The sequence below is a fragment of the Mytilus edulis genome, chromosome 5 (assembly GCF_963676685.1).
Source record: "Mytilus edulis chromosome 5, xbMytEdul2.2, whole genome shotgun sequence".
Taxonomy (NCBI): Eukaryota; Metazoa; Mollusca; class Bivalvia; order Mytilida; family Mytilidae; genus Mytilus; species Mytilus edulis.
In genome coordinates, this window is record NC_092348.1 from 80771024 (window position 1) to 80795510 (window position 24487).

Genomic DNA, 24487 nt, shown 5'->3' on the forward strand with positions numbered 1-24487 from the left:
TGTTTTTTCTCAATAAATGATGTACGTTTTATCGAATAGGATGATGTAATTGAAAGGTCGGGACTGACAAGTAAAGTTTTTAGTACATTCCACTCATAAGTTAATTTCCCGTGAAAATGTAAACAAGAGAAAACCACATTGGTTACGATACAGGAGTAATGTAATTTATCTAAATATGTTCATCTAAAATGGTATTTCTCTTTTCATGAATTGTGCAGTTCGTCGACAGAAGGTGTCACATAAAAATATTTTTAAAATTACAGCCTCAGAGTTTAAGCTGAAGTTAAAAAACTTCAATACAACTATTGAACTATATAATAATACAAGAAATCATTTAACTACACACTATATTAAGTTTTTAAAGTGTGGGTTCTTGCAGGGACTTTCTTATTTGGACTAGGACTTTCTATACTAACGGTTAGTAAGTCCCTGGTTCGTGGTTCAGACCGATGGCTATGTACAGTGCTGAAGGTCCCGAGTTGGATCTGACTTGGGCTCTGGAAATTTGGTACACATGTACATGTACATCACAAGGTTGATTTTCACCCTCCCACCCACTTCTCTTTTATTCAGACCGGAGTTTAAAATAGAATGGGTACTTTGGGGGCGTCGTTTGGTCAAAGTTGTCCCCTACTTTGACCTGGAGATGAATCTCCTGATATCTTTCGGGTTTGTCTGTTTCCTTCTAATGGCCCAGTCGTTCTCTCAGAGTAGTTCAGCTTCCTCCACAATAATAACAGACTTCCCAGTGTCCTAGCACTCCCTTTGTGTTTGGGGGGGGGGGGGGTCGGTAACATGTCCTTGTAAAAAAAATTGTCGTAATTATAGGTTAGTGACACATCTCCTTTAAACCAATAAGGAGTGTACATGGATGCCACTGTACCCTCGCAGCTTTCCAGGGGTTCTTCAAATATAGAAAGCATTTACTAGTACATACATACATACATAGATATAGGAAGATGTGGTGTGAGTGCCAATGAGACAACTCTCCATACAAATAACAATTTAAAAAGTAAACCATTATAGGTTAAAGTACGGCCTTCAACACGGAGCCTTAGCTCACACCGAACAACAAGCTATAAAGGGCCCCAAAATTACTAGTGTAAAACCATTCAAACGGGAAAACCAACGGTCTAATCTATATTAACAAAACGAGAAACGAGAAACACGTATATATTACATAAACAAACGACAACTACTGTACATCAGATTCCTGACTTAGGACAGGTGCAAACATTTGCAGCGGGATTAAACGTTTTAATGGATCCAAACCTTCTCCCTTTTTCTGAAACAATAGCATAACATCACAACAAAGAAAAACATACGATAAAATATCAATTGGCAGACTTAACTCAATCAAAAAACGTATGATTAAACAATGAACGAATAAATTTGATCTGCGATATCTGAATACAAATGTACAGTTAATAAAATATTAGAGACAAACATTCATGACCAAAAAGCTAACAAACAAATTCAAAAACAGGACATGACTGAGAAATATTTAACCAATCAATGTTCACTTTAGAAAAAAAACCGGTTTACATACATACTTATACAGTTGAATCTTATAACTAGCTGACTATTTCAGTTGTTCACAGGACAGGATGTGTTAACTTTTAAATTCTTATAAATAGATTAGACATAATTGTTGTCTAGAAATCTTTGTCTTTGACACTTGAACTATCATATGACATGTGGAGCAGCAATTTTTGTCGAGCCTCAGGCACATCAAGGAAACGTAAACAAACGATGCTAAAATGTGGTATAGCCATTTTTGTCGATCCAAAAAAGTCGCAGAAAGCTTGACACAGGGATAGTGATGCGGCGGCCGCGGTGTTAGCTAACTTCTTACAAGCTTTATATTTTAGAAGGTGGAAGACCTGGATGCTTCATACTTTGTATATATGGATGCCTCATGTTTCAAAGTTTCCTTCAGTCACATGTCCAATGTCCTTGACCTCATTTTCATGGTTCAGTGACTACTTGAAAAAAAAGTTAATATTTTTTGTAATGTTAAATTCTCTCTTATTATAAGTAATAGGATAACTATATTTGGTATGTGCCTACCTTGAAAGGTCCTCATGCCCATCAGACAGTTTTCACTTGACCTCAACCTCATTTCATGGATCAGTGAACAAGGTTAAGTTTTGTGGTCAAGTCCATATCTCAGATACTATAAGCAAAAGGTCTAGTATATTCAGTGTATGGAAGGACTGTAAGGTGTACATGTCCAACAGGCAGGTGTCATCTGACCTTGACCTCATTTTCATGGTTCAGTGGTTACAGTTAAGTTTTTGTGTTTTGGTCTGTTTTTCTCATAAGTGTATGCTAAAGGTCCACTATATTTCGTGTATGGAATGATTGTAAGGTGTACATGTCTAGCTGGCAGGTGTCATCTGACCTTGACCTCATTTTCATGGTTCAGTGGACAAAGTTAAGTTTTTGAGTTTTGGTCTTTTTTTCTAATATATATCATGTATATACATGTATATATTATATGAAATAGGTCAACTATATTTGACGTATTGAAATGTATTATGATGTTTATATGTGAGTTGCACAGGTTTTATTTGACCTTGACCTCATTTTCACAGTTCATTGCTCAGTGTTGTGTTTTTGTGTTTTGGTGTGTTTTTCTTAAACTATAAGCAATAGGTCAACTATATTTGTTGTATGGAAGAATTGTTAGCTGTACATGCCTGCCTGTAAATTGGTTCATCTGACCTTGACCTCATTTTCATGGTTCATTGGTCAATGTTTAGTTTTCTTGGTTAATGTTAAGTTTATGTGACAGTTGTAATAAAGCTTTATATTTAGGACTATCAACATAATATCAATGATTAGTAAAGAGGGTGAGAAATTTCAGCGTGTGCACTCTTGTGTGTATAGAGAGCTTTTGAGATGGGGCAACCATATTTCTATGCTGTCCATAGGATGTGTTTGCCATTATTACAATGTACATGTAGTACCTGTAACAGGAGGGTCGGGTAGCTATGTGTCACCGTCCCCTCGTGTAGGTTAAACAGTGGACATAGGTTCGTTCCTCTGGGACTGAGCTCTGGCAAATGAGACCAAAGATAGATCTTTAAATACTTTATTAAATATATAATAATAATTTAATCATATATATATATATATGCATGATGAAGCAAAAACAATATTTTAGATAATTGTAAAATTAATAATCAACAAGTGTGGAGCAAAACAGCTCCACTGGTCTATTTTTTATGAAATTGTTTCAACTTTAAAGGAGTAGGTCCGGTAAGGACCGATTTTGGCCTCAAATTTCAGGTTCATCTTACGAAAGATTTTGACCACTTTTTAAACACTTAAGTGTCTATTTCATTTGAATCAATTAATTTATGTGAAAGATTTTAACTGATTTAGTCATTAAAACAACCCGATTCAAGCTCAAATATGAAAAATCTACCAAATATATGCGGAAAAATGTCACTTTTCAGATGATTTTTGTCAAAAATGAAATTGGCCGCATCCCTGTTCATCCTCAACCTTTATATATGTTATGTATTATCATAAAATATAACTTACATTTCAATATTAAAGATGAACACGAATGCGGCCACTTTCGTTTCACATGAAAACTGTCTAAAATTTAACTAAAATGCTAGAATTGTGAAGATTTCAGTAATTTAGCATGACTTAATGGTGCTAGTACCCGATATATGTGCATTGTATTGTCAAAAACAGCCCATATTTATGTAGCAGAAGCATTCTACTGTCCAATAAATAACTAAAAGTTTACATTTTAACAATTTTGTAAGACTGGTATATTTTGGGGCCAAAAAGGGGTCCTACTGAACCTACTCCTTTGGTGGACTGTGGAACTAATAATATATAAATTAACATTAGTCACTCAGATACCAAGTAGACTAAATATATTTGTTTCCAATAGTTTTTTCTCCTCAAAATAACCAAGAATTTGTATACATGGTATACATGTAGAATACTATACAATTCTTAAAAATGACTATATCTTAAGAAGCTTTAAGCCCACTTATAATTTTCTGACAGTCATGATAATTATATGTAAAATATTTTAATATTGAAGTGTTAAAATAAAAATTCACTTTCAAACTGTTCTGAATGATTGAATAGCATGAATAGAAATGATAAAGATATATTAGAATAATAAAGTTCTGTGACCTTTTCCTAAACCTAACCAGGATGGAAAATTCTGTTCAGATGAGACAGATGTTTGGTAATTTTCACAGATTCACTGTATGTCCTTTATTAATACAAGAGCTTTTTTACACAGGTTTCCAGTTTCATGCAGACATTGGTTAAGACAGATTGTATTGAATTGCTCTATGTTTTATTTCTGACAGTTTAATTAAGTCAATGATACCAAAAGCAATATGAATGCTGTAACCACACAGCCAAGTGATGAAAAACAACTTCCTCAACTTCCTCCAATAACAGAACTTCCTCCTGGTCTGAAGGAACTACAGAATATAACTGAGATCAAAATACATCAGCATCTTGATTCAACAGAAGGTAAGTATAACTGCTACAGGTATGAACTAAGAACATAAACTGAAAATTGGTAAAAAACAACAAACCACATCATAAAGTAACCTTTATAGCTCAGCAGGACCATACAGGAAGTGCTATTTTGCGGGTTGCAGGTTGTGGGTGGCAGGTCACACATATGAATATTATATAATGTACTAAGGTCATATTAGGGGATATAATACATATAAAATATACCCAATGACTGCTAAATTTAATATAATTTATTTCTTACAGTACACATACTGTAGGGAAGAAGTATTTTGTCAGTATTTAATTTTGTCATTTAAAAAAAGATTATCTTCAAATTCTATAATCATCATTTTAATACACATACATGTACCCATCTTTTGGTGCTTATCATACTGCTCAATTGCTAATAATAGTTCTAAACATTGATTCTAGTAAAGTTAAAGTAATAAAAACTTCAAATTGACATAGGCTGAACAGGTTCTATAGAACGCATTAATCTGTCTTAATCTAGTTACATAAACAATAAAATCCCTAACAGTGGACATTCAAATTCTTTGAGGCTGTAATTAAGAAATTATTGGCTTTAAATAATTATATGCCCTTTTTTGCCTAAACAGAAGCATCTAGCATCTCTAGCATTTATCTGGTTTCTCAACTGTCAAGTCAAACACTGTAACTTTATTTCTATGAAACCTTATTCGAGGTGAGCAACAACAATAAAACACACTTTCAAAACAGAGACAAAACACAATTATTAAGTTTACGTATAATTTCTCCAATACAGAAGTGACGTACTTAGATAGTGAGGTGTACAAAGGGAAGCGTTTTAAATCGAGTGACGTCCTTGATTTCAGGTTTTATATCTTTATATTAGTATCTTCCAATTACAAGTGCACATCCTAGACATGTTTTTCAAATTATTATAACAAGTGAAACAAGTCATCACAGAAGAAACAAAAGCATTAAAACTGATCTTAACAAACATCATATGACTTTATAGAAATAAACTTATAAAAAGGTTATGATAAGTTTCAAACTGCTAAAGATATACAGATGTGAAACACAAGATTAAAAGATGCAGTACTCTGTTAAATAGTTTTAGAAAAAAGGAAATTCCACTTACACTGGTAACTAAATATATAATCATACAGTAATAATTCTTAATAGAGCTACAAAGAAACCTTGGCAGGTTTAACAAGGAGATGAATATTGTAAACAATATTCAATAACACCCCCCCCCCCCCCCCTCGGGTTTCACTTATTTAACATTTTTAAGTAGCATAACTCTTTTTTAAAAAATGCGTTGTATATAATATTGCTGATTTTAAACTATCATGATCATACTAGCATAAGTTTTATGAAATTCTAGTGAATTGTAGAACACTAGCAAGACAGGACGGATGGACAGACAGACATACAAAGGGAAGGACGGCCACCCAGTATTTTAATGGCAACGGGTAGCGCAGGATATATCATGTTTAATGTAAATTGAAAGATTCGATTGTTAGGTCTTTATTTACACCAGAATGTTGTTTAAATTAAATGGATACCCTGACTGTAACATTGATCATAAAATTATGTAAATTAGAAACACCCTCTCATGTTAATGCCCTCGTGGACACTGGTATATCAAATATTTAATTGAATTGTTCTGCAACCTCTCAAACTGCAACCCACAACCTGCAACTTGCAACCAGCTAGTCCTATAACATATGACCATGGGGGTATTATTTACTATTTCTATTTACTTTTTGATACTTTTTTTTTTATACTAGCATTAAAAAGAAATAAAAAATGAAAATATCAGTGTAAAAACGTTAAAAATTGAATAAGCATGCGAAGTCATATGTTGTAGGACTAGCAACCCGCAACCTGCAACCCGCAACCTGCAACCTGCATTTTAGACAATTTCGGACCATACATGTATCATCTGTGTTTCTAGATAAATAAGCATACTAGTTATATATTGAAATGTATTACATTGTATTGCAAGTTGAACTGGCTCAGTTCATTCTTTTAAAAAGATTAATAGAAAAAATATTGTGTGCAACCAAGGAAAAGAAAAGTAGCAAATATAAAAAAAAAAGAGGATGTGGTATGATTGGCAATGAAACAACTCTCAACGAGAGACCAAATGACACAAACATTAACAACTATAGGTCCCTGTATTGCCTTCAACAAAGAGCAAAGCCCATACCCCAGTCAGCTATAAAAGGCTCTGAAAGAAGGACAAATGTAAAACAATTAAAACGAGAAAACTAACAGCCTAATTTACAAATGTATGTACAAAAAAATAAATTAGAATAGAATATTTTTTAATCACCAAATTATGTCCCAGGAGGGACTACTAGTTAAAAGTATAGTACTGTGGATTTATTTTTTTTAGTGGGTACCAATTTCCGTGGTTATGCAGGAAAATGGAAAATTTGGCATTCGTTGAACAATTAATTTCGTGGTTCACATGTTCTCACTAATTCCGTGAAAATTGGTATCCAACGAATAATAATGAATCCACAGTAAAGAATATTATTATAAACAATTAACATATGCATTTGGAATCTAGACAATAGATATGTTACATGTGTGATAAAAAAAATCTAAAAGAAACATACAAACATTATAAGTAACAACATATTATAATTCAATTGATATTATGCTGATCAATATGAATGAAAAAGTTAGTTTTAGTATGAAGATTACTATGAATATTTTTAAAATACATATTATATATGTCATATAGGTGTAAAACATGGTATTGTTCTTTTTATTTATTTGGCTGAATTAGAGTTAATCCATTATAATATTTGGGAAAATGTCTAAATATTCACAGATAAAGTTGACTTGAGTATGCATCAATTAGTGTTTAATTAGGTCTTTAATTTTGATCCTGGTATATAATTTAATAAATGCTTGTTTTTTTTTATGTATGAATAAAGTTCCATCTATTTTAGTATTCTGTTGTTGGCAGAGACCAGCCAGATACAGTCTTTATGATGGAACCAAAGAAGAAGAACATTTTTTATATGCACAAGAAGGTAATTATGTAATCAGTCTATGATGGGATTTTTTTTCTCGTTTGAATTGTTTTACATAATTATGTCATTTCAGGGTCTTTTATAGCTGACTACCTGTATGCTGTTGAGGTTTTGTTCATATTTGAAGTCTGTACATGACCTATAATATGTTGATTCCTGTGTCATTTGGTCTCTTGGTGACAGCATTAACTATTTGTGTTTTTATATTTTAGAAGGTAGAAGAACTAGATGATACATTCCTTGTATGCAGATCCCTTATATAATGAAGTGTCCATTGTCCTAGACCCCATTTTCATGGTTCAGTAGCTGCTTGAAAAAAAAATGTTTTTATCATGTGAATTACTGACTTATTATGTGTAATCATGGTAATAGAATAAGTATATTTGGTTTATATGTATCAGCAGTAGGCTAAAATGTTTCATGTATAGTATAATTTTAAGGTGTACATGTCTGTCTGGCAGGGTTCATCTCAACTTGACCTCAGTAACATAGATTGTTTGAACCTTCTTTTTACAGACTTAATATAAATTCAATCATAATAAGTTTAGCAGGCCAGACATTTTAGTATAAATTTTGTACTCTTGTAAAAATCAATTTTAGACAGTCTTACTTTCTATATTAAAAAAAAAAAAAAATACACTTCATTAATGGGTATTGAATTGTTAGTTTCAGAATGCTATGTAAGACAGTGTCTTGGTGCAAACAGAGGCTTTGTTATGAAACTAAGTAATGCAGATCAACAGGAAGTACTTCGACTTCAGCGCCCTCTACGTTGTCCATGTGGTGTATGTTGGTGGTGGTGTTGTTGTATACAGGAATTAAATATAGAAAGTCCTCCAGGGACACATATTGCTACAATAAGTGAAGAGTAAGTTCAAGAATTAAACATAGGGGCTCATTGTTTCTGTTCTGTGCATCCTTCTATCCTGTATCATAGGTTAAAGTTTGGTTTAAGAAATTTTGATTACATCAATTTGAAATTAAAGGTGATGTGATTTTTCAAGATGAATGCCAAATTAGGATTTTGACCAACATTTAGCGGTTTACTAAACATTGAATGTAATAGTGTGAAATTCGTGAATTTTCTGGTGAAAGTTTTGGTTTAAAATATTTTTCAATGAACTCATGTTCATACCAATTTAAAGCTTTGTACTCATGTTCATTATGATAGGAAGTTTCTATATACATTTAGTTATTTCAACATATAGCAAATATTATGACATTTTCACACTAATACTTTACTAACATGTTTTTTAAGCCTGGTTGAATATAAAGTAGTGTGACCACTCATGGATTTTCAATATTTTCGTAAAGGGGAGGTAATTCAAACCAATGACACGACTTCTAAGGAAAGAACTTAAATTGACTAACAACTATATCATGATTTGGTTTACTTAGTTAAATTAAATTCCTGCATTTCATGAATAAAGGGTCGAGTAGAATGTTGATATTCACCTTTCAAAAAATATGTTTAATTAAAAAATTACAAGGGAGATAATCGTCTGTATAGTTATGCAGTAATATACAATTTTGGAGAATCCTTTTCAGTATATGTACATTAAGCTTCTTGTGTAGATAATTTTGTAAGTAATTTATTAATTGAGAAATCTAAAGCAATCTTTAAGAGCAAATTAACAAAGAAGTACATGTACAATTTTTATTTTACAGTCAAAGTTTTTGTTGCTGTCCAATGTGCTATATAAATACAGTATATGTACAATATTTATTTTCAGTCGAAGTTTTTGTTGCTGTCCAGGTTATTATATAACTAGTGAGGATGACAGAATCTTATTCAGAATTAGTTTCAGTTGTTTTCTATGCAAACTATGTGCTAGTGTATCCATACAGGTGAGGTTCTGCCAATGTTCTAATATACATGTATATCCTCAGAGGTATTTAATATCATAATCTCATCCTGGGAGAATATATAAACATATTGTTTTGGTTCGATTGATCTAACAGCAACAAAGTGTTAGTACCTATTTTTATGCCCCACCTACGATAGTAAAGGGGCATTATGTTTTCTGGTCTGTCCGTCCGTCCGTTCGCTCAGGTTAAAGTTTTTGGTCAAGGTAGTTTTTGATGAAGTTGAAGTCCAATCAACTTCAAACTTAGTACACATGTTCCCTATGATATGATCTTTCTAATTTAATTGCCAAATTAGAGTTTTGACCCCAATTTCACGGTCTACTGAACATAGAATACGATAATGCGAGTGGGGCATCCGTGTACTATGGACACATTCTTGTTCTTTTAATATTACACGATCAGCTTTGGACATGTTGGAGACAAGAAAACTGTATATATTTTACATTTGACAAGTTAAAGACTTCATTGGGGTCGATGCTTTATTTTAGTTCACAAGATAGTTAGAGGGTACACAATGGTATTTTTGTTAGTTGATGGATTTACAATAGATATTTATGCTTATGTTAAATTTTGCAATGATTTTTGTTATTATTAAAATTGGGAAGCAGAAGGTTTACAAAAATTAAAAAAATATATTTAAAATTCTCATATATTTGTCCATAGTTATAATATTTTAGCAATGATAAATAAATGCCCTCTAAAAATTCAGAGTACCTGTATGCATGAATTAAGATTATTATTGTTTCTTAAGATAACAGAGAGAGGGGAACCAGTAGCAGAAATAACAAAGAACTGTTCAGGAAACTGTAAAGATTTCTGTGGGACAGAAAACGAATACACCATAAAATGTAGGTATTAGTAATTTTATAGTATGGGAAATGTAGTATTCCGAATGATAATGTGTGAAAATTTATTTAATAATTACCTATATAAAATTTCTAGCATGACGTCCTTCAAACACTTTGAATACACACCCGTGGTAAAATATGAATATATTGCCAGGGCTGTTCCAATCATACTCCCACGTCAAATACTTTTTGATGAATGAGGTACCCGACGTCATAGAACAATGACGTAAGAATATAAGAATAAGATTATAAGAATATTTTTGCTATCGCTCAGGGTAAAATATTTGTCATAAAGGGCCAACCTGTGGTAAAATCACGATATATTCAAGCCCCCATGAATTATTTCTTAAGTATATTGATAACAAAAATCAACTTAAAAGTACCTTGTCTGTTTATTTGATGTTTTTTATGGCCCAGCAACGAAGTTGTTGGTGCCATATGGTTTTACCCTTGTCCGTAATTCCTAAATTCTGTAGTTTCGTCATTCCGCAACAAATCATTATACACAGTTTTTTTCTAAACGCCTTCAGATATTGGGCTGATTTTTGTTATGTGAGTACTACTTAATCATGATGAGTTACAGATCGAGTTTAAGTTTCATTCTGCTCCGCTTATTTTTGCTGAAATTACGGGCTTTGAACTTTGATAAATTGTTGAAAATCACAGTTATACAGACTTTTTATCTAAACTCTTTCAGATATTGGGCTGATTTTTGGTATGGGAGTTAACCACGATGAGTTACAGATATAGTTTAAGTTTCGTTTCGCTCCGCTTATTTTTGCCGTAATTTACAGGCTTTGGACTTTGATAAATTGTTGAAAATCACAGTTATACACACTTTTTTTCTATACGCAACCAGATTTTAAGCTGATTTGTGATAAGTGAGACTAGCATCATGTTTGTGTCCACTTGTGTTATTGAAATTGCAGATTTTTCAACTTTTGAGACGGGGCCATTCGTGTGGCTTTGACGCATCTAGTTTTTAATTAGAATGAGATGTTGGGGTATATTAAATGAAACAACACCCCAACAACAAAAAGGTATTAATCTTTGTTTCATTTCTTGAGATTGATTTCATTTCAGTATACATTCACCTTTACATATGATGTCCTTTAAAGGTCTAGATTAATTTGATACCACACCGGTCTGCTCCTTAACTCCTTTTTTTTCCCACAATGAAATATTCACTTGATAAGTTTACTTTCTATTGGGTGTTATTTTCTAAATGCAGTGTACTATTGGGATAAAGATTGAATTTCTGCATAATATACATCTTATTCATTAACTGCCTCAGTGGTCCCATGCTTGCATCAAGTGTGGGAGGTCTTGGGTTTGAACCCTTGCCAGGTCAAACTAAAGACCTGTTGAAAATTAATATTTGTTGTTTCTCCAATAAGCACACAGCATTAGGAAGTCAGAGCAAAGACTTGTCAATCTGGATTCAGAATAATATGTCTACCTGCAAATTATTATCTTTTGAAATATTACATTAAAAGCTACATAAATTGTGCACAATTCTAGTACCAGTAGTACCTGTTCTAAAATATCAAAAGTAATATTTGAAATTGGAGTTATCTCCCTTTGTTCATATTTAAACCAACTTCTGCATAAATAGCCGACAGAAAAAATAAATTAAAATGTTGTTAACAAGACTTGACGATCTATAATCTTCTTCTAAATTGCAATTACACCCCAGCACTTAAATAATATCCTTGCTTTAAAAAAAAATGTGTGTGTGCTGTTTTATCTCTCTATCCATCTGTCTGTCTAATTCTGTCCAATGAATATTTTTCTTCACATCTTTCTCAGGAACTTCATCATAAGGATTTCTGAAATTTGGTTTCAGGGTTTATATTATAAGTCAGCTATACAGTGTAATGCATTTTCAGATTGATCACTGGACACTTTCCTGTTTACAAAACACTTACATATAATAATTTTATATTTTCAGTTCTAAAAGATCTGCACATCCAGGATAAAATTATAATTTTAGGCAGTAGTTTCCTAATAGACTATAATTTCTTTGAGAGACAACAAAGAACTTGTTGCTGATTATTAAACTTTATTCATCATTTATGTAGAGCAGAGCTAAGATCTGAAGTAGAGATTTAATTGGCTGTTTCAGCAGCTTGTTCATTATATACATGATATATGCAATATTATATAAATTTATTTGTAAGTCTGAAATATTTTGTAAACTTATTCATGTGTGTTGAATTCTATACATATGATGTTGTCACTGTAGTTACCAGGATTCAATGTGATGACTTTTCCATATATAACTTTAAGCAGGTCTTGGGGAAAATAAAATTAGAACTCTTTCACCCGTATCATTTTTCAGTAACTGATGAAAGCAGGGTTATGATGCTAAAGTTGAATAAGATTTTTTCTAAAAACAACTATCTGTATAATTAATAGAGTAGTTATAAATGGGTTCAAGGGCAAGGTCAGGACTCTAGGTCAGAACAAAATATTTATTAGTTGACCACAGCAACCTGATTGCTATTTATAGAATTTGGTGTTTATGATTGATCTTTGGTACCTGTTAAGTGTTTTTAATTGCTCTGTTGCTGTCTCTTTGACTATTACACATCTGTTATTCATATATAAAGTATTATTTTTTTTTAAATTGATAAACTGTATTTTTATTTATTTTTATAAGATGTATTGTTCAATATGGCTCATCTTGTAAATATCAAGGCATAATGATACAGATGATATCACCAAATCATTGTACGTCACATCCATTTGCATACACAAAAAAACGATTGAAAAAATATTCCCTTGAATTTAACGGTTGTAGGTAATTACTCCTACGTTTCATTGAAGTAAAACATTTATGGGTCCTAAACATATAATCTTTAGTATTTCAAAACACCATTATTTTTTTTATTTGGGTTTTCTGTAGAATATTATTGGAAACTTGAGATTACATGATTACTAAAGCTTATACACAGGTAAAAAAGAAATGAAAATTTGATTGGTTAACTTCTAGTGATGATTATTTTCTTATATGCAATGAAATGTTATGTGATTTTTTTCTATAGTACTGGACAGGATGAAACTTTACTCATGCAAAGTATTTCTTTATTTGAAACAAAGATAAATTCTGCACAATTTTCTTAAAAGTGCAAATTTAACAGACTAATAGGGGTATTACACCTACAAAAAGGTAATTCCCTGAAAACTAGAGGTTTATAGAAAACTTTAATGCTTTATGTAGTTTATATTCAAGAGGTAATGATGAAATAATTAACTTTTTGCTATACATGTATTTTTATATGACCGCAAAAATTAAAAAAATTTTGGTTGTATATTGGTATCACGTCGTCGTCGTCGTCCGAAGACGGATTGTTTCCAGATAATAACTTTTGAATAAGTAAAAAGAAATCAATAAAAATTTAACACAATGTTTATAACCACAAAAGGAAGCTTGGGATTGATTTTGGGGGTTATGGTCCTAAAGGTTTAGGAATTAGGGGCCCAAAGTGGCCAAAAACAGCATTTATCTAGTTTCAGGACAAAAAGTTGTGTATTAGTATTTCAATTGTTCTGAAATTGTACCACAATGTTTAATACCAAAAGTCGAAGGTTGGGATTTATTTTAAGGGGTTATTGGGAAAACAGTCTAGGAATTAAGGGCCAAAAAGGGGCCAAAACAAGCATTTTTCTAGTTTTAAGACAATAACTTGTGTGTAACTGTATGGATCTCTCTCACATTGTACCACAAGTTTCCATATAACACAGAGAAGGCAGGGATTCAGTTTGGGGTTAACTTTCCCAAATATGTAGGAATAAGGGGCCAAAAAAGGGCCAAAAAGAAGCATTTTTCTAGTTTACAGACAAAAACTTGTGTTAAAATGTATGGATCTCTATAATTTTTTACAAGAAGATTCAATACCACTAAAGGTCTATGGTCCCAATAGTTTAGGAATTAGGGGTCATAAAGGGGGCCCAAAATAATAATTTTTGTAGTTTTCAAACAATAACTTATGTTTAAGTGTATGAATCTCTCTGATATTAAACCACAAGTTTCCATACCATGAAGGGATGGTTAGTATTGACTTTGGGGGTAATGGCTCAAAATGTTTGGGAATTAGGGGCAAAAAAGGGGAAAAACTAGGTATTTCTGGTCAATGGACAATTAAGACAATTTAAAAGCAGTGTAAGGGAGATAATTCTGAAACATTTAACACACAACATTGGGTATGTTCGGATTTACCTCCCTAACACTACTTGTATATTATGAATAAAGAAATGTCAGGTTTTTTACACATTGCAAAAAAAAGGGGGCTGGTAGTTGTTTTCATTTTTTTTTCTTCAAATTTCTCAAATTCCACAATATTTTGCAATAGATTTATAAGATCTTGACATTTGTTTTGTGTCAGAAACTCATATTATGTCAAAAATTTTATCGCAATCCAAATTCAGAGCTGTATCAAGCTTGAATGTTGTGTCCATACTTGCCCCAACTGTTCAGGGTTCGACTTCTGCTGTCGTATAAAGCTGCGCCCTGCGGAGCACCTGGTTTCACTTGGTTGAGTAATATGGTATAAGCCCACTATAAAACAGCAGATTTTATACTAAGCCTTATGTTCTGTGATATTTATTTTTTATATGGCATTAAAGTTTTACTTCTTTTTATAATATATATATTAATTTTGTTGTTGTATTTTACAGTAAAAGATCTGTATAATTATAGTGTTGAGTTGTTCTTTTATTAGTTAGCAATGTGACATGAAGATTGTTGTTGCATTATAATAATGTTCATTATTATTTCATTAATATAAAAACAATGAGAAAAACCAATACAGTATAATCGGCTTTATAAGGCCCTGACATGATAAAAATGAAACTATTCAATTGATAAACTAATAGCCTAATTTATAACAAACCAGTTTATGAAAAACAAACATGACAGACATGAATCAACAACACACTCTGAATAACTGGCTCCTGACTTTGGACATGCACATACATAATGTGGTGGTGTTAAAAATGTTTTTGAGCGCTACCTGGGACAGTGGTGTAACAACAGAACATAAGAACAAACTGTAAAATCAGTTGAAAAAGGCTTAACTCAGCAGATCAATACAAAGAAAAGAAATTAAACAACAAGAATGTGTCCATAGTAGATGGATGCCCCACTCACACTACCATTTTCTATGTCCAGTTGACTGAAATTGGGGTGAAAACTTTAATTTGGCATTAAATCATATCATATCATATCATAGGGCACAAGTGTACTAAGTCTCAAGCTGATTGGACTTCAAATTCACCAAAAACTACTTGACCAAAAACTTAAACCTGAAGCTGGCACTATGATATTTTCTAAGTTCAGTGGGACTGAAATCGGGGCCAAAACTAATTTGGCATTAAAGTTAGAAATATCGTATCATATGGAACATTTGTACTAAGTTTCAAGTTGATAGGAATTCAACTTCATCAAAAACTAGCTTGACCAAAAAGGTACTAAGTTGGGGCATAAAAACAGGATGTGGCAGGGATTGATAAGTTTACTTGGAAAAGTTTTTAATAATTTGTCACTGACTTTATAATTTTCCAGTTATACATAGATTACGCTTATTGAAATCCAAAGCATCACTACAGACATGGGCATAATGTACGAGTTGGATAATATAAACACTGTAAGATGGTGCCAGAGGAACATCACTGTCCAAAAAAGGAAAATTAACAATAGGGAAAGAAAAATCATCACTTTTGTATTGAATGTTGGTGTAGAATTTCTGTTGTTAAACTGAATTGTCTAAATCTAGGAAAATACACTAATTGCTATTAATATTTGATTTATTTAAGGTAAGTTCTTGTGGTTATATTTTGGCAATGTATTTAGAGAATTCTTGATTACTCAACAAAATAAATATCATCAAGATAAGGGTAAATGTTGTTGAATTTATCAATAAAATGGAATTTAGAAGGTCTTTACTGAGTTTTGCCATAAGCTGTAATTCATAATAGTTCAGGAACAATTCTGCTATTATAGGGGCACAATTGGTACTCATAGGAATACATACAATCTGTCAAACTTTATAAAAGGAAACTTACATAAATGTCAAGGAGAAAATATATCACTTTTTATCATCTCATCACACCTCCAGTAAGTGTATCTAGTATATATATGTTCCAGACCATATGAGTATTTGGACCGGACCGTATACGTATACTTGTACGGTCCAACTGACCATACATGTTTTGGGATCATATGGGTTAAATATAAACAAACATTTATCAAAATCTTTATTTATAGTTATACAAATTGTTATTATATCAATAAGATGGATAAAGTGAATAAGCGAACAATTGACATTAAATATTTGTTTAATTGTATAACTCAATCCTATTTTGTTACTCTGACCCAAGGTGACACTTGCTACCACAAGGAACGTCATATTTTTTTTACATTATCATGTTTTGTTCATGCATGTTCCTTTTTTGTTGTCCATTCATTTGATGTGTTATTTCATTTGATTTTGCCATTTGATTAGAAACTTTCCGTTTGGAATTCTCCTCGGAGTTCAGTATTTTTTGTGATTTTACTTTTTGCATATGCATTTTTTTTTGTAAAGTGTCTAAATATTCTAAAACAATTGTCCTCTCACATCATATTTTAAATTATTTCCGATAACTTAAATTTCAAAGAGCACACTGGGTTGCAATTAATGAATTACTGACATGCTAAATATAGGAGATTAACAGATTAAATAAGCATGATTTTTTTTAATATTCAAAATGTTGAGTGTTTATTTCAATTACTATTGAACTTTTTATATTAATTTGAAATATAAGTTATGTTGATCTGTGATATACATTTGTATCTAATAAACTTGACCAACTTCATAATATTAGCCAGACCGTACGTGTACGGTCCGACCGTATGCGTATTTTGAAAAAGTACGCATACGGTCCAAATACTGATACGGTCTGGAACATATATACCTCTCTCTTTTGAAATTTGTTATTTTTATTATGAGTGTCAGCAAATAAATTTGCAACCAGATTTATAGATATACCATTTAATTTAATAGGAAAGGTTTTGTTTGATTAGATAGTATGGAATTGTAGTGTGTCAAACAAATAAAAAGGACCATCAAAAGCACATAACTTATCTTTAACATCCAGAGAAAAATTATTAATTCTTCTAATTTCATGTTTTATTACAAACCTTAATGATTAGTCGTTTGATAGTAGTTACGGCTCATTAAAAGCACTGAAAGACTTGTAGTGGAACCCTCACTAGAGGCCAAGATAAAATTATATTTTATGGATGCTTTTGTGTAGCTAGAGGTAGCCAATGCATAGTGAGAACCTGTTCAGAAGAGGCCTGAAGCTGAGGTGTGGTAGTGACATGGTTATTTACTATATTATTGTGTGGAGGGAAGAGCATTAAATGTAGTTGAATGTACAATTTCATTCTTAAGGACTTTCTTGTAGTTCATACCTTATACCATCACCACATTTCTAGCTGCTTTGTCAGCTGGTACAAATACAAAACACTTTGCGAGTACTTGAATTTTGTTTTTAATCAAAGAAATGTCTGCCTAGCTTAGGGAGCTACCATTTGATTTTTATGGGGGGGCTAGGATGAAATTTGAAAAAAATAGGCAGGACAGGTGTTTTGAGTTAAAAAAAAAAAAGGCAGGATGAGACACTTTGCAAAAAAAAAAGGCAGGATGACAATTTAGGTAAAAAAAGTCAGGATAAACTAATAAAAAAAAGGCAGGACTGAATAGAGTGAAAAATAAAAAGGCAGGACAGAGATTACAACTAAAAAAAAAGGCAGGACACAATTTTTCATCCTATATAGCCCCCCCATAAAAATCAAATGGTAGCTCCCTTAAATGTACCAATGGTAAATGACTTGAAGATACCTTAGGGTTAGTCACAACAGTTAACAATCAGATGTTTTGTGATGCTTCAGCACCAAATATATCTAATCAACAGTTTTAAAATGAGTAACACACCAGGTGCCACTAGTTAAACACTAAAACAGGACCTGCAGAACCTTTGAACACTTCAGCTCACATCTTGTTTCTGGTGGGGTTCATGTTACAGGAACTGCTGAACCTTCTGGAACACCTGGGTGTTGGTAGGGTTCATGTTGCAGGAACTGCTGAACCTACTGGAACACCTGGGTGTTGGTAGGGTTCATGTTGCAGGAACTGCTGAACCTACTGGAACACCTGGGTGTTGGTAGGGTTCATGTTGCAGGAACTGCTGAACCTACTGGAACACCTGGGTATTGGTAGGGTTCATGTTGCAGGAACTGCTGAACCTAATGGAACACCTGGGTGTTGATAGGGTTCATGTTGCAGGAACTGCTGAACCAACTGGAACACCTGGGTGTTGGTAGGGTTCATGTTGCAGGAACTGCTGAACCTACTGGAACACCTGGGTGTTGGTAGGGTTCATGTTGCAGGAACTGCTGAACCTACTGGAACACCTGGGTGTTGGTAGGGTTCATGTTGCAGGAACTGCTGAACCTACTGGAACACCTGGGTATTGGTAGGGTTCATGTTGCAGGAACTGCTGAACCTACTGGAACACCTGAGTGTTGATAGGGTTCATGTTGCAGGAACTGCTGAACCAACTGGAACACCTGGGTGTTGGTAGGGTTCATGTTGCAGGAACTGCTGAACCTACTGGAACACCTGGGTGTTGGTAGGGTTCATGTTGCAGGAACTTTTGAACCTACTGGAACACCTGGGTGTTGGTAGGGTTCATGTTGCAGGAACTTTTGAACCTACTGGAACACCTGGGTTTTGGTAGGGTTCGTGTTGCAGGAACGTCGGAACCTTCTGGAACACCTGGATTTTGGAAGGGTTCATGTTGCAGGAACTTCTAAACCTACTGGAACATCAGGTTCATGTTGCAGTAACTGCTGAACCTACTGGAAAATCTGGGTTTGGTGGGTTCATGATGCACGAACTGCTAAACGTTCTTGAACACACGGGTTTCCAAGGGATTCATGATGCAAGATCTGCCAAACCTACTGGAAAACCTGGGTTTTGGTAGTGTTCATGTTGCAGTAACTGCTGAACTGACTGGAACACATGAACTTTTATAGGGTTCATGTTGCAGTAACTGCTGAACCTACTGGAACACATGGATTTTTATAGGGTTCATGTTGCAGTAACTGCTGAACCTAATGGAAAACCTGGGTTTTTATAGGGTTCATGTTGCAGTTACTGGTGAACCTAATGAAAAACCTTGGTTTTGGAAAAGTTAATGTTGAAGGTACTGCTGAACCTTATGGAACACCTGGGTTTTGGTAGAATTCATGTTGCAGGAACGTCGGAACCTTCTGGACCACCTGGATTTTGGTGGGGTTCATGATGCAGGAACTTCTTAACCTACTGGAATTTCGGGTTCATGATGCAGTAACTGCTGAACCTACTGGAGCATCTGGATTTTGGTAGGGTTCATGATGCAGGAACTGCTAAACGTTCTTGAACACACGGGTTTCTAATGGATTCATGATGCAGGATCTGCCAAACCTACTGGAAAACCTACTGGAAAACCTGGGTTTTGGTAGTGTTCATGTTGCAGTAACTGCTGAACTTACTGGAACACATGAATTTTTATAGAGTTCATGTTGCAGTAACTGCTGAACCTACTGGAACACATGGATTTGTATAGAGTTCATGTTGCAGTAACTGATGAACCTAATGGAAAACCTGGGTTTTGGTAGGTTTCATGTTGCAGTAACTGCTGAACCTACTGGAACACATGGATTTTATAGGGTTCATGTTGCAGTAACTGCTGAAACTAATGGAAAACCTGGGTTTTGGTAGGTTTCATGTTGCAGTAACTGCTGAACCTAATGAAAAACCTGGGTTTTGGAAAAGTTAATGTTGCAGGTACTGCTGAACCTAATGGAACACTTGGATTTTGGTGGGGTTCATGATGCAGGAACTTCTAAACCTAATCGGGTTCATGTTGCAGTAACTGCTGAACCTACTGGAGCATCTGGGTTTTGGTAGGGTTCATGATGCAGGAACTGCTAAACGTTCTTGAACACACGGGTTTCTAATGGATTCATGATGCAGGATCTGCCAAACCTACTGGAAAACCTACTGGAAAACCTGGGTTTTGGTAGTGTTCATGTTGCAGTAACTGCTGAACTTACTGGAACACATGAATTTTTATAGAGTTCATGTTGCAGTAACTGCTGAACCTACTGGAACACATGGATTTGTATAGGGTTCATGTTGCAGTAACTGATGAACCTAATGGAAAACCTGGGTTTTGGTAGGTTTCATGTTGCAGTAACTGCTGAACCTACTGGAACACATGGATTTTATAGGGTTCATGTTGCAGTAACTGCTGAAACTAATGGAAAACCTGGGTTTTGGTAGGTTTCATGTTGCAGTAACTGCTGAACCTAATGAAAAACCTGGGTTTTGGAAAAGTTAATGTTGCAGGTACTGCTGAACCTAATGGAACACTTGGATTTTGGTGGGGTTCATGATGCAGGAACTTCTAAACCTAATCGGGTTCATGTTGCAGTAAATGCTGAACCTACTGGAACATCTGGGTTTTGGTAGGGTTCATGATGCAGGAACTGCTAAACGTTCTTGAACACACGGGGTTCTAAGGAATTCATGATGCAGGATCTGCCAACCCTACTGGAAAACCTACTGGAAAACCTGGGTTTTGGTAGTGTTCATGTTGCAGTAACTGCTGAACTTACTGGAACACATGAATTTTTATAGGGTTCATGTTGCAGTAACTGCTGAACCTACTGGAACACATGGATTTGTATAGGGTTCATGTTGCAGTAACTGCTGAACCTAATGGAAAACCTGGGTTTTGGTAGGTTTCATGTTGCAGTAACTGCTGAACCTACTGGAACACATGGATTTTTATAGGGTTCATGTTGCAGTAACTGCTAAACCTAATGGAAAACCTGGGTTTTGGTAGGTTTCATGTTGCAGTAACTGCTGAACCTAATGAAAAACCTGGGTTTTGGAAAAGTTAATGTTGCAGGTACTGCTGAACCTAATGGAACACTTGGATTTTGGTGGGGTTCATGATGCAGGAACTTCTAAACCTAATCGGGTTCATGTTGCAGTAAATGCTGAACCTACTGGAACATCTGGGTTTTGGTAGGGTTCATGATGAAGAACTGCTAAACGTTCTTGACAACACGGGGTTCTAAGGAATTCATGATGCAGGATCTGCCAACCCTACTGGAAAACCTGGGCTTTGGTAGTGTTCATGTTGCAGTAACTGCTGAACCTACTGGAACACATGAATTTTTATAGGGTTCATGTTGCAGTAACTGCTGAACATAATGGAAAACATCGGTTTTGGTAGGTTTCATGTTGCAGTAACTGCTGAACCTAATGAAAAACCTTGGTTTTGGAAAAGTTAATGTTGCAGGTACTGCTGAACTTGGGTTATGGTAGGGTTCATGTTGCTGAACATTTTTGAGTACACGAGTTCACATCTGGGTTGTATTGGACTTTATGTTGGACAATCTTTAGTTTGTGCTGTTGCCAATGATACAACTCTCCAACCAACTAAATGACATAAAAGTCAACAACTATAGGTCATTGACGACCTTCATATATGGAAAAAAACTTACCATATAGCCAGCTATAATGGTCTTGATTTTGCATGCTTTTAATCTACTTGTTTATTTACATCTTTTGATATTTTCCCTATTCAAATATAGAAATTGTGGTACATAAAATCCTGTCACTAAATTCAACTGTATAAATTGAAAGGACAGATGTGATCTTACAGGGTTTATATTTCACAACTCGTTCACTATGCCTGTGTCTGTAGTGACGTTTTAGATTTTAACTTATGTATAATCTATGTATTAATGTCAGGGATTTTGTTACCACAAATTACTTTACTAAATTTTTCCATATATAAAGATGTAGTCTTGAAATTTGGTTGTACCCTTAGAAAACTTATTTCAACTGGGATAGCACATCCTAATTTTTAAGATGTTGTTTTGGGTGCCTTGAAATTTATAAATGATCCTGGTAAACTTCTTGATCCTTTAAATAACTTAAATAAAATCAAAAGCAAACCTGTATCGTAGCATTGCACAAGGTCATGTTTTTCTATGACAGTTTATAATGTCTTTCACTAAATCCGTTGGATGTTGTATGTTTACTGATTGATAATTTTAATAGCCTTATATGCATGATTTTTTTCAGATCAGTATTTATTCGTATAAAAAGGTCTTTTTGTGGTTGTGATGTACCAGTACCCAGTCATGTCCACTCTGTGTTTTTGTTAGATGTACTTCTATTTGTATCCATCTGATAATTTAAGCCTTTTTCAACTGATTTTTATAGTTCATTCTTGTCCGTGGTTAGAGGGGGAGGGTTGTTTCAGGCCAATATGTTTAACCCAACCACATTCTGTATGTATGTGCCTTTCCCAAGTTAGGAGTCTGTAATTAAGTTGTAGTCGTTTGTTGCTGTAAAATGTATACCGGTAACATATTTGTTATTTGTTCATTTTTTGTACATTTATTAGGCCATTAATTTTTATACGACCGCAAAAATTTTAATTTTTCGTCGTATATTGCTATCACGTTGGCGTCGTCGTCTAGCGTCGTCGTCGTCCGAATACTTTTAGTTTTCGCACTCTAACTTTAGTAAAAGTGAATAGAAATCTATGAAATTTTAACACAAGGTTTATGACCACAAAAGGAAGGTTGGGATTGATTTTGGGAGTTTTGGTCCCAACATTTTAGGAATTAAGGGCCAAAAAGGGCCCAAATAAGCATTTTCTTGGTTTTCGCACTATAACTTTAGTTTAAGTAAATTGAAATCTATGAAATTTTGACACAAGGTTTATGACCACAAAAGGAAGGTTGGGATTGATTTTGGGAGTTTTGGTTCCAACAGTTTAGGAATAAGGGCCCAAAAAAGGGCCCAAATAAGCATTATTCTTGGTTTTCGTAAAATACTTTAGTATAAGTAAATAGAAATCAATGAAATTTAAACACAAGGTTTATGAACACAAAAGGAAGGTTGGGATTGATTTTGGGAGTTTTGGTCCCAACTGTTTAGGAATTAGGGGCCAAAAAGGGGCCCAAATAAGCATTATTCTTGGTTTTCGCACCATAACTTTAGTACTAGTAAATAGAAATCTATGAAATTTAAACACAAGGTTTATGACCATAAAAGGAAGGTTGGGTTTGATTTTGGGAGGTTTGGTCCCAACAGTTTAGGAATAAGGGGCCCAAAGGGTCCAAAATTGAACTTTGTTTGATTTCATCAAAAATTGAATAATTGGGGTTCTTTGATATGCCGAATCTAACTGTGTATGTAGATTCTTAATTTTTGGTCCCGTTTTCAAATTGGTCTACATTAAGGTCCAAAGGGTCCAAAATTAAACTTAGTTTGATTTTAACAAAAATTGACTCCTTGGGGTTCTTTGATATGCTGAATCTAAAAATGTAGCAGTTTTCAAGTTGGTCCAAATCGGGGTCCAAAATTAAACTTTGTTTGATTTCATCAAAAATTGAATAATTGGGGTTCTTTGATATGCCAAATCTAACTGTGTATGTAGATTCTTAATTTTTGGTCCCGTTTTCAAATTGGTCTACATTAAAGTCCAAAGGGTCCAAAATTAAACTAAGTTTGATTTTAACAAAAATTGAATTCTTGGGCTTTTTTGATATGCTGAATCTAAACATATACTTAGATTTTTGATTATGGGCCCAGTTTTCAAGTTGGTTCAAATCAGGATCCAAAATTATTATATCAAGTATTGTGCAATAGCAAGAAATTTTCAATTGCACAGTATTCAGCAATAGCAAGAAATCTTCAATTGCACAGTATTGTGCAATAGCAAGCAATTTTTAATTGCACAGTATTGCACAATAGCAAGAAATCTTCAATTGCACAGTATTGTGCAATAGCAAATATTTTCAATTGCACAGTATTGCGCAATAGCAAGAAATATCTAATTGCACAATATTGTGCAATAGCAAGAAATTTTCAATTGATTGGAGTTATCTTTCTTTGTCCAGAATAGTAGTTGAATCAACTTAAATCATTGTTTTATACAATATACAATGTATATTCACTTTTACTACCAACTGATAAATTAAAACAATCTTTACCATTCAGTGATAACAAGCACTTTATTTTACATTTTAATATTTTATGATGTATTTAAATGAGTAGTTATTGTTGCAAACTCCATTAGGAATTTGAATTGAGATCAGTTTTGGAA

General features: G+C 33.7%; 1 protein-coding gene across 4 annotated transcripts; it reads left to right on the forward strand.

Annotated features, from left to right (window-relative positions):
• Window positions 1-75: 75 nt before the first annotated feature.
• Window positions 76-14957, forward strand: LOC139524582 (phospholipid scramblase 2-like). Of its 4 annotated transcripts, none has more exons than XM_071319443.1 (7): window positions 76-160; window positions 4350-4518; window positions 7458-7541; window positions 8208-8409; window positions 9275-9389; window positions 10162-10258; window positions 12210-14957. In XM_071319443.1, exons 2-7 carry the CDS (start codon window positions 4380-4382, stop codon window positions 12308-12310), a joined length of 738 nt encoding a protein of 245 aa, XP_071175544.1. In that variant the 5' UTR covers window positions 76-160; window positions 4350-4379; the 3' UTR covers window positions 12311-14957. The 4 variants fall into 4 exon arrangements, with proteins under 4 accessions (XP_071175544.1, XP_071175546.1, XP_071175545.1 ...); XM_071319445.1 differs by having other exon boundaries at window positions 87-155; XM_071319444.1 differs by having other exon boundaries at window positions 95-191.
• The last annotated feature ends 9530 nt before the right edge of the window (window positions 14958-24487 follow it).

What these genes read in the sequence shown, in the direction of transcription:
- LOC139524582 (XM_071319443.1), top strand. Translation starts at nt 4,380, where the DNA reads ATGAATGCTGTAACCACACAGCCAAGTGATGAAAAACAACTTCCTCAA. An exon ending in ATTGCTACAATAAGTGAAGA is followed by an intron (nt 8,410 to 9,274) that starts GTAAGTTCAAGA and finishes ATTTATTTTCAG; the next exon opens with TCGAAGTTTTTGTTGCTGTC. An exon ending in GTGCTAGTGTATCCATACAG is followed by an intron (nt 9,390 to 10,161) that starts GTGAGGTTCTGC and finishes TTGTTTCTTAAG; the next exon opens with ATAACAGAGAGAGGGGAACC.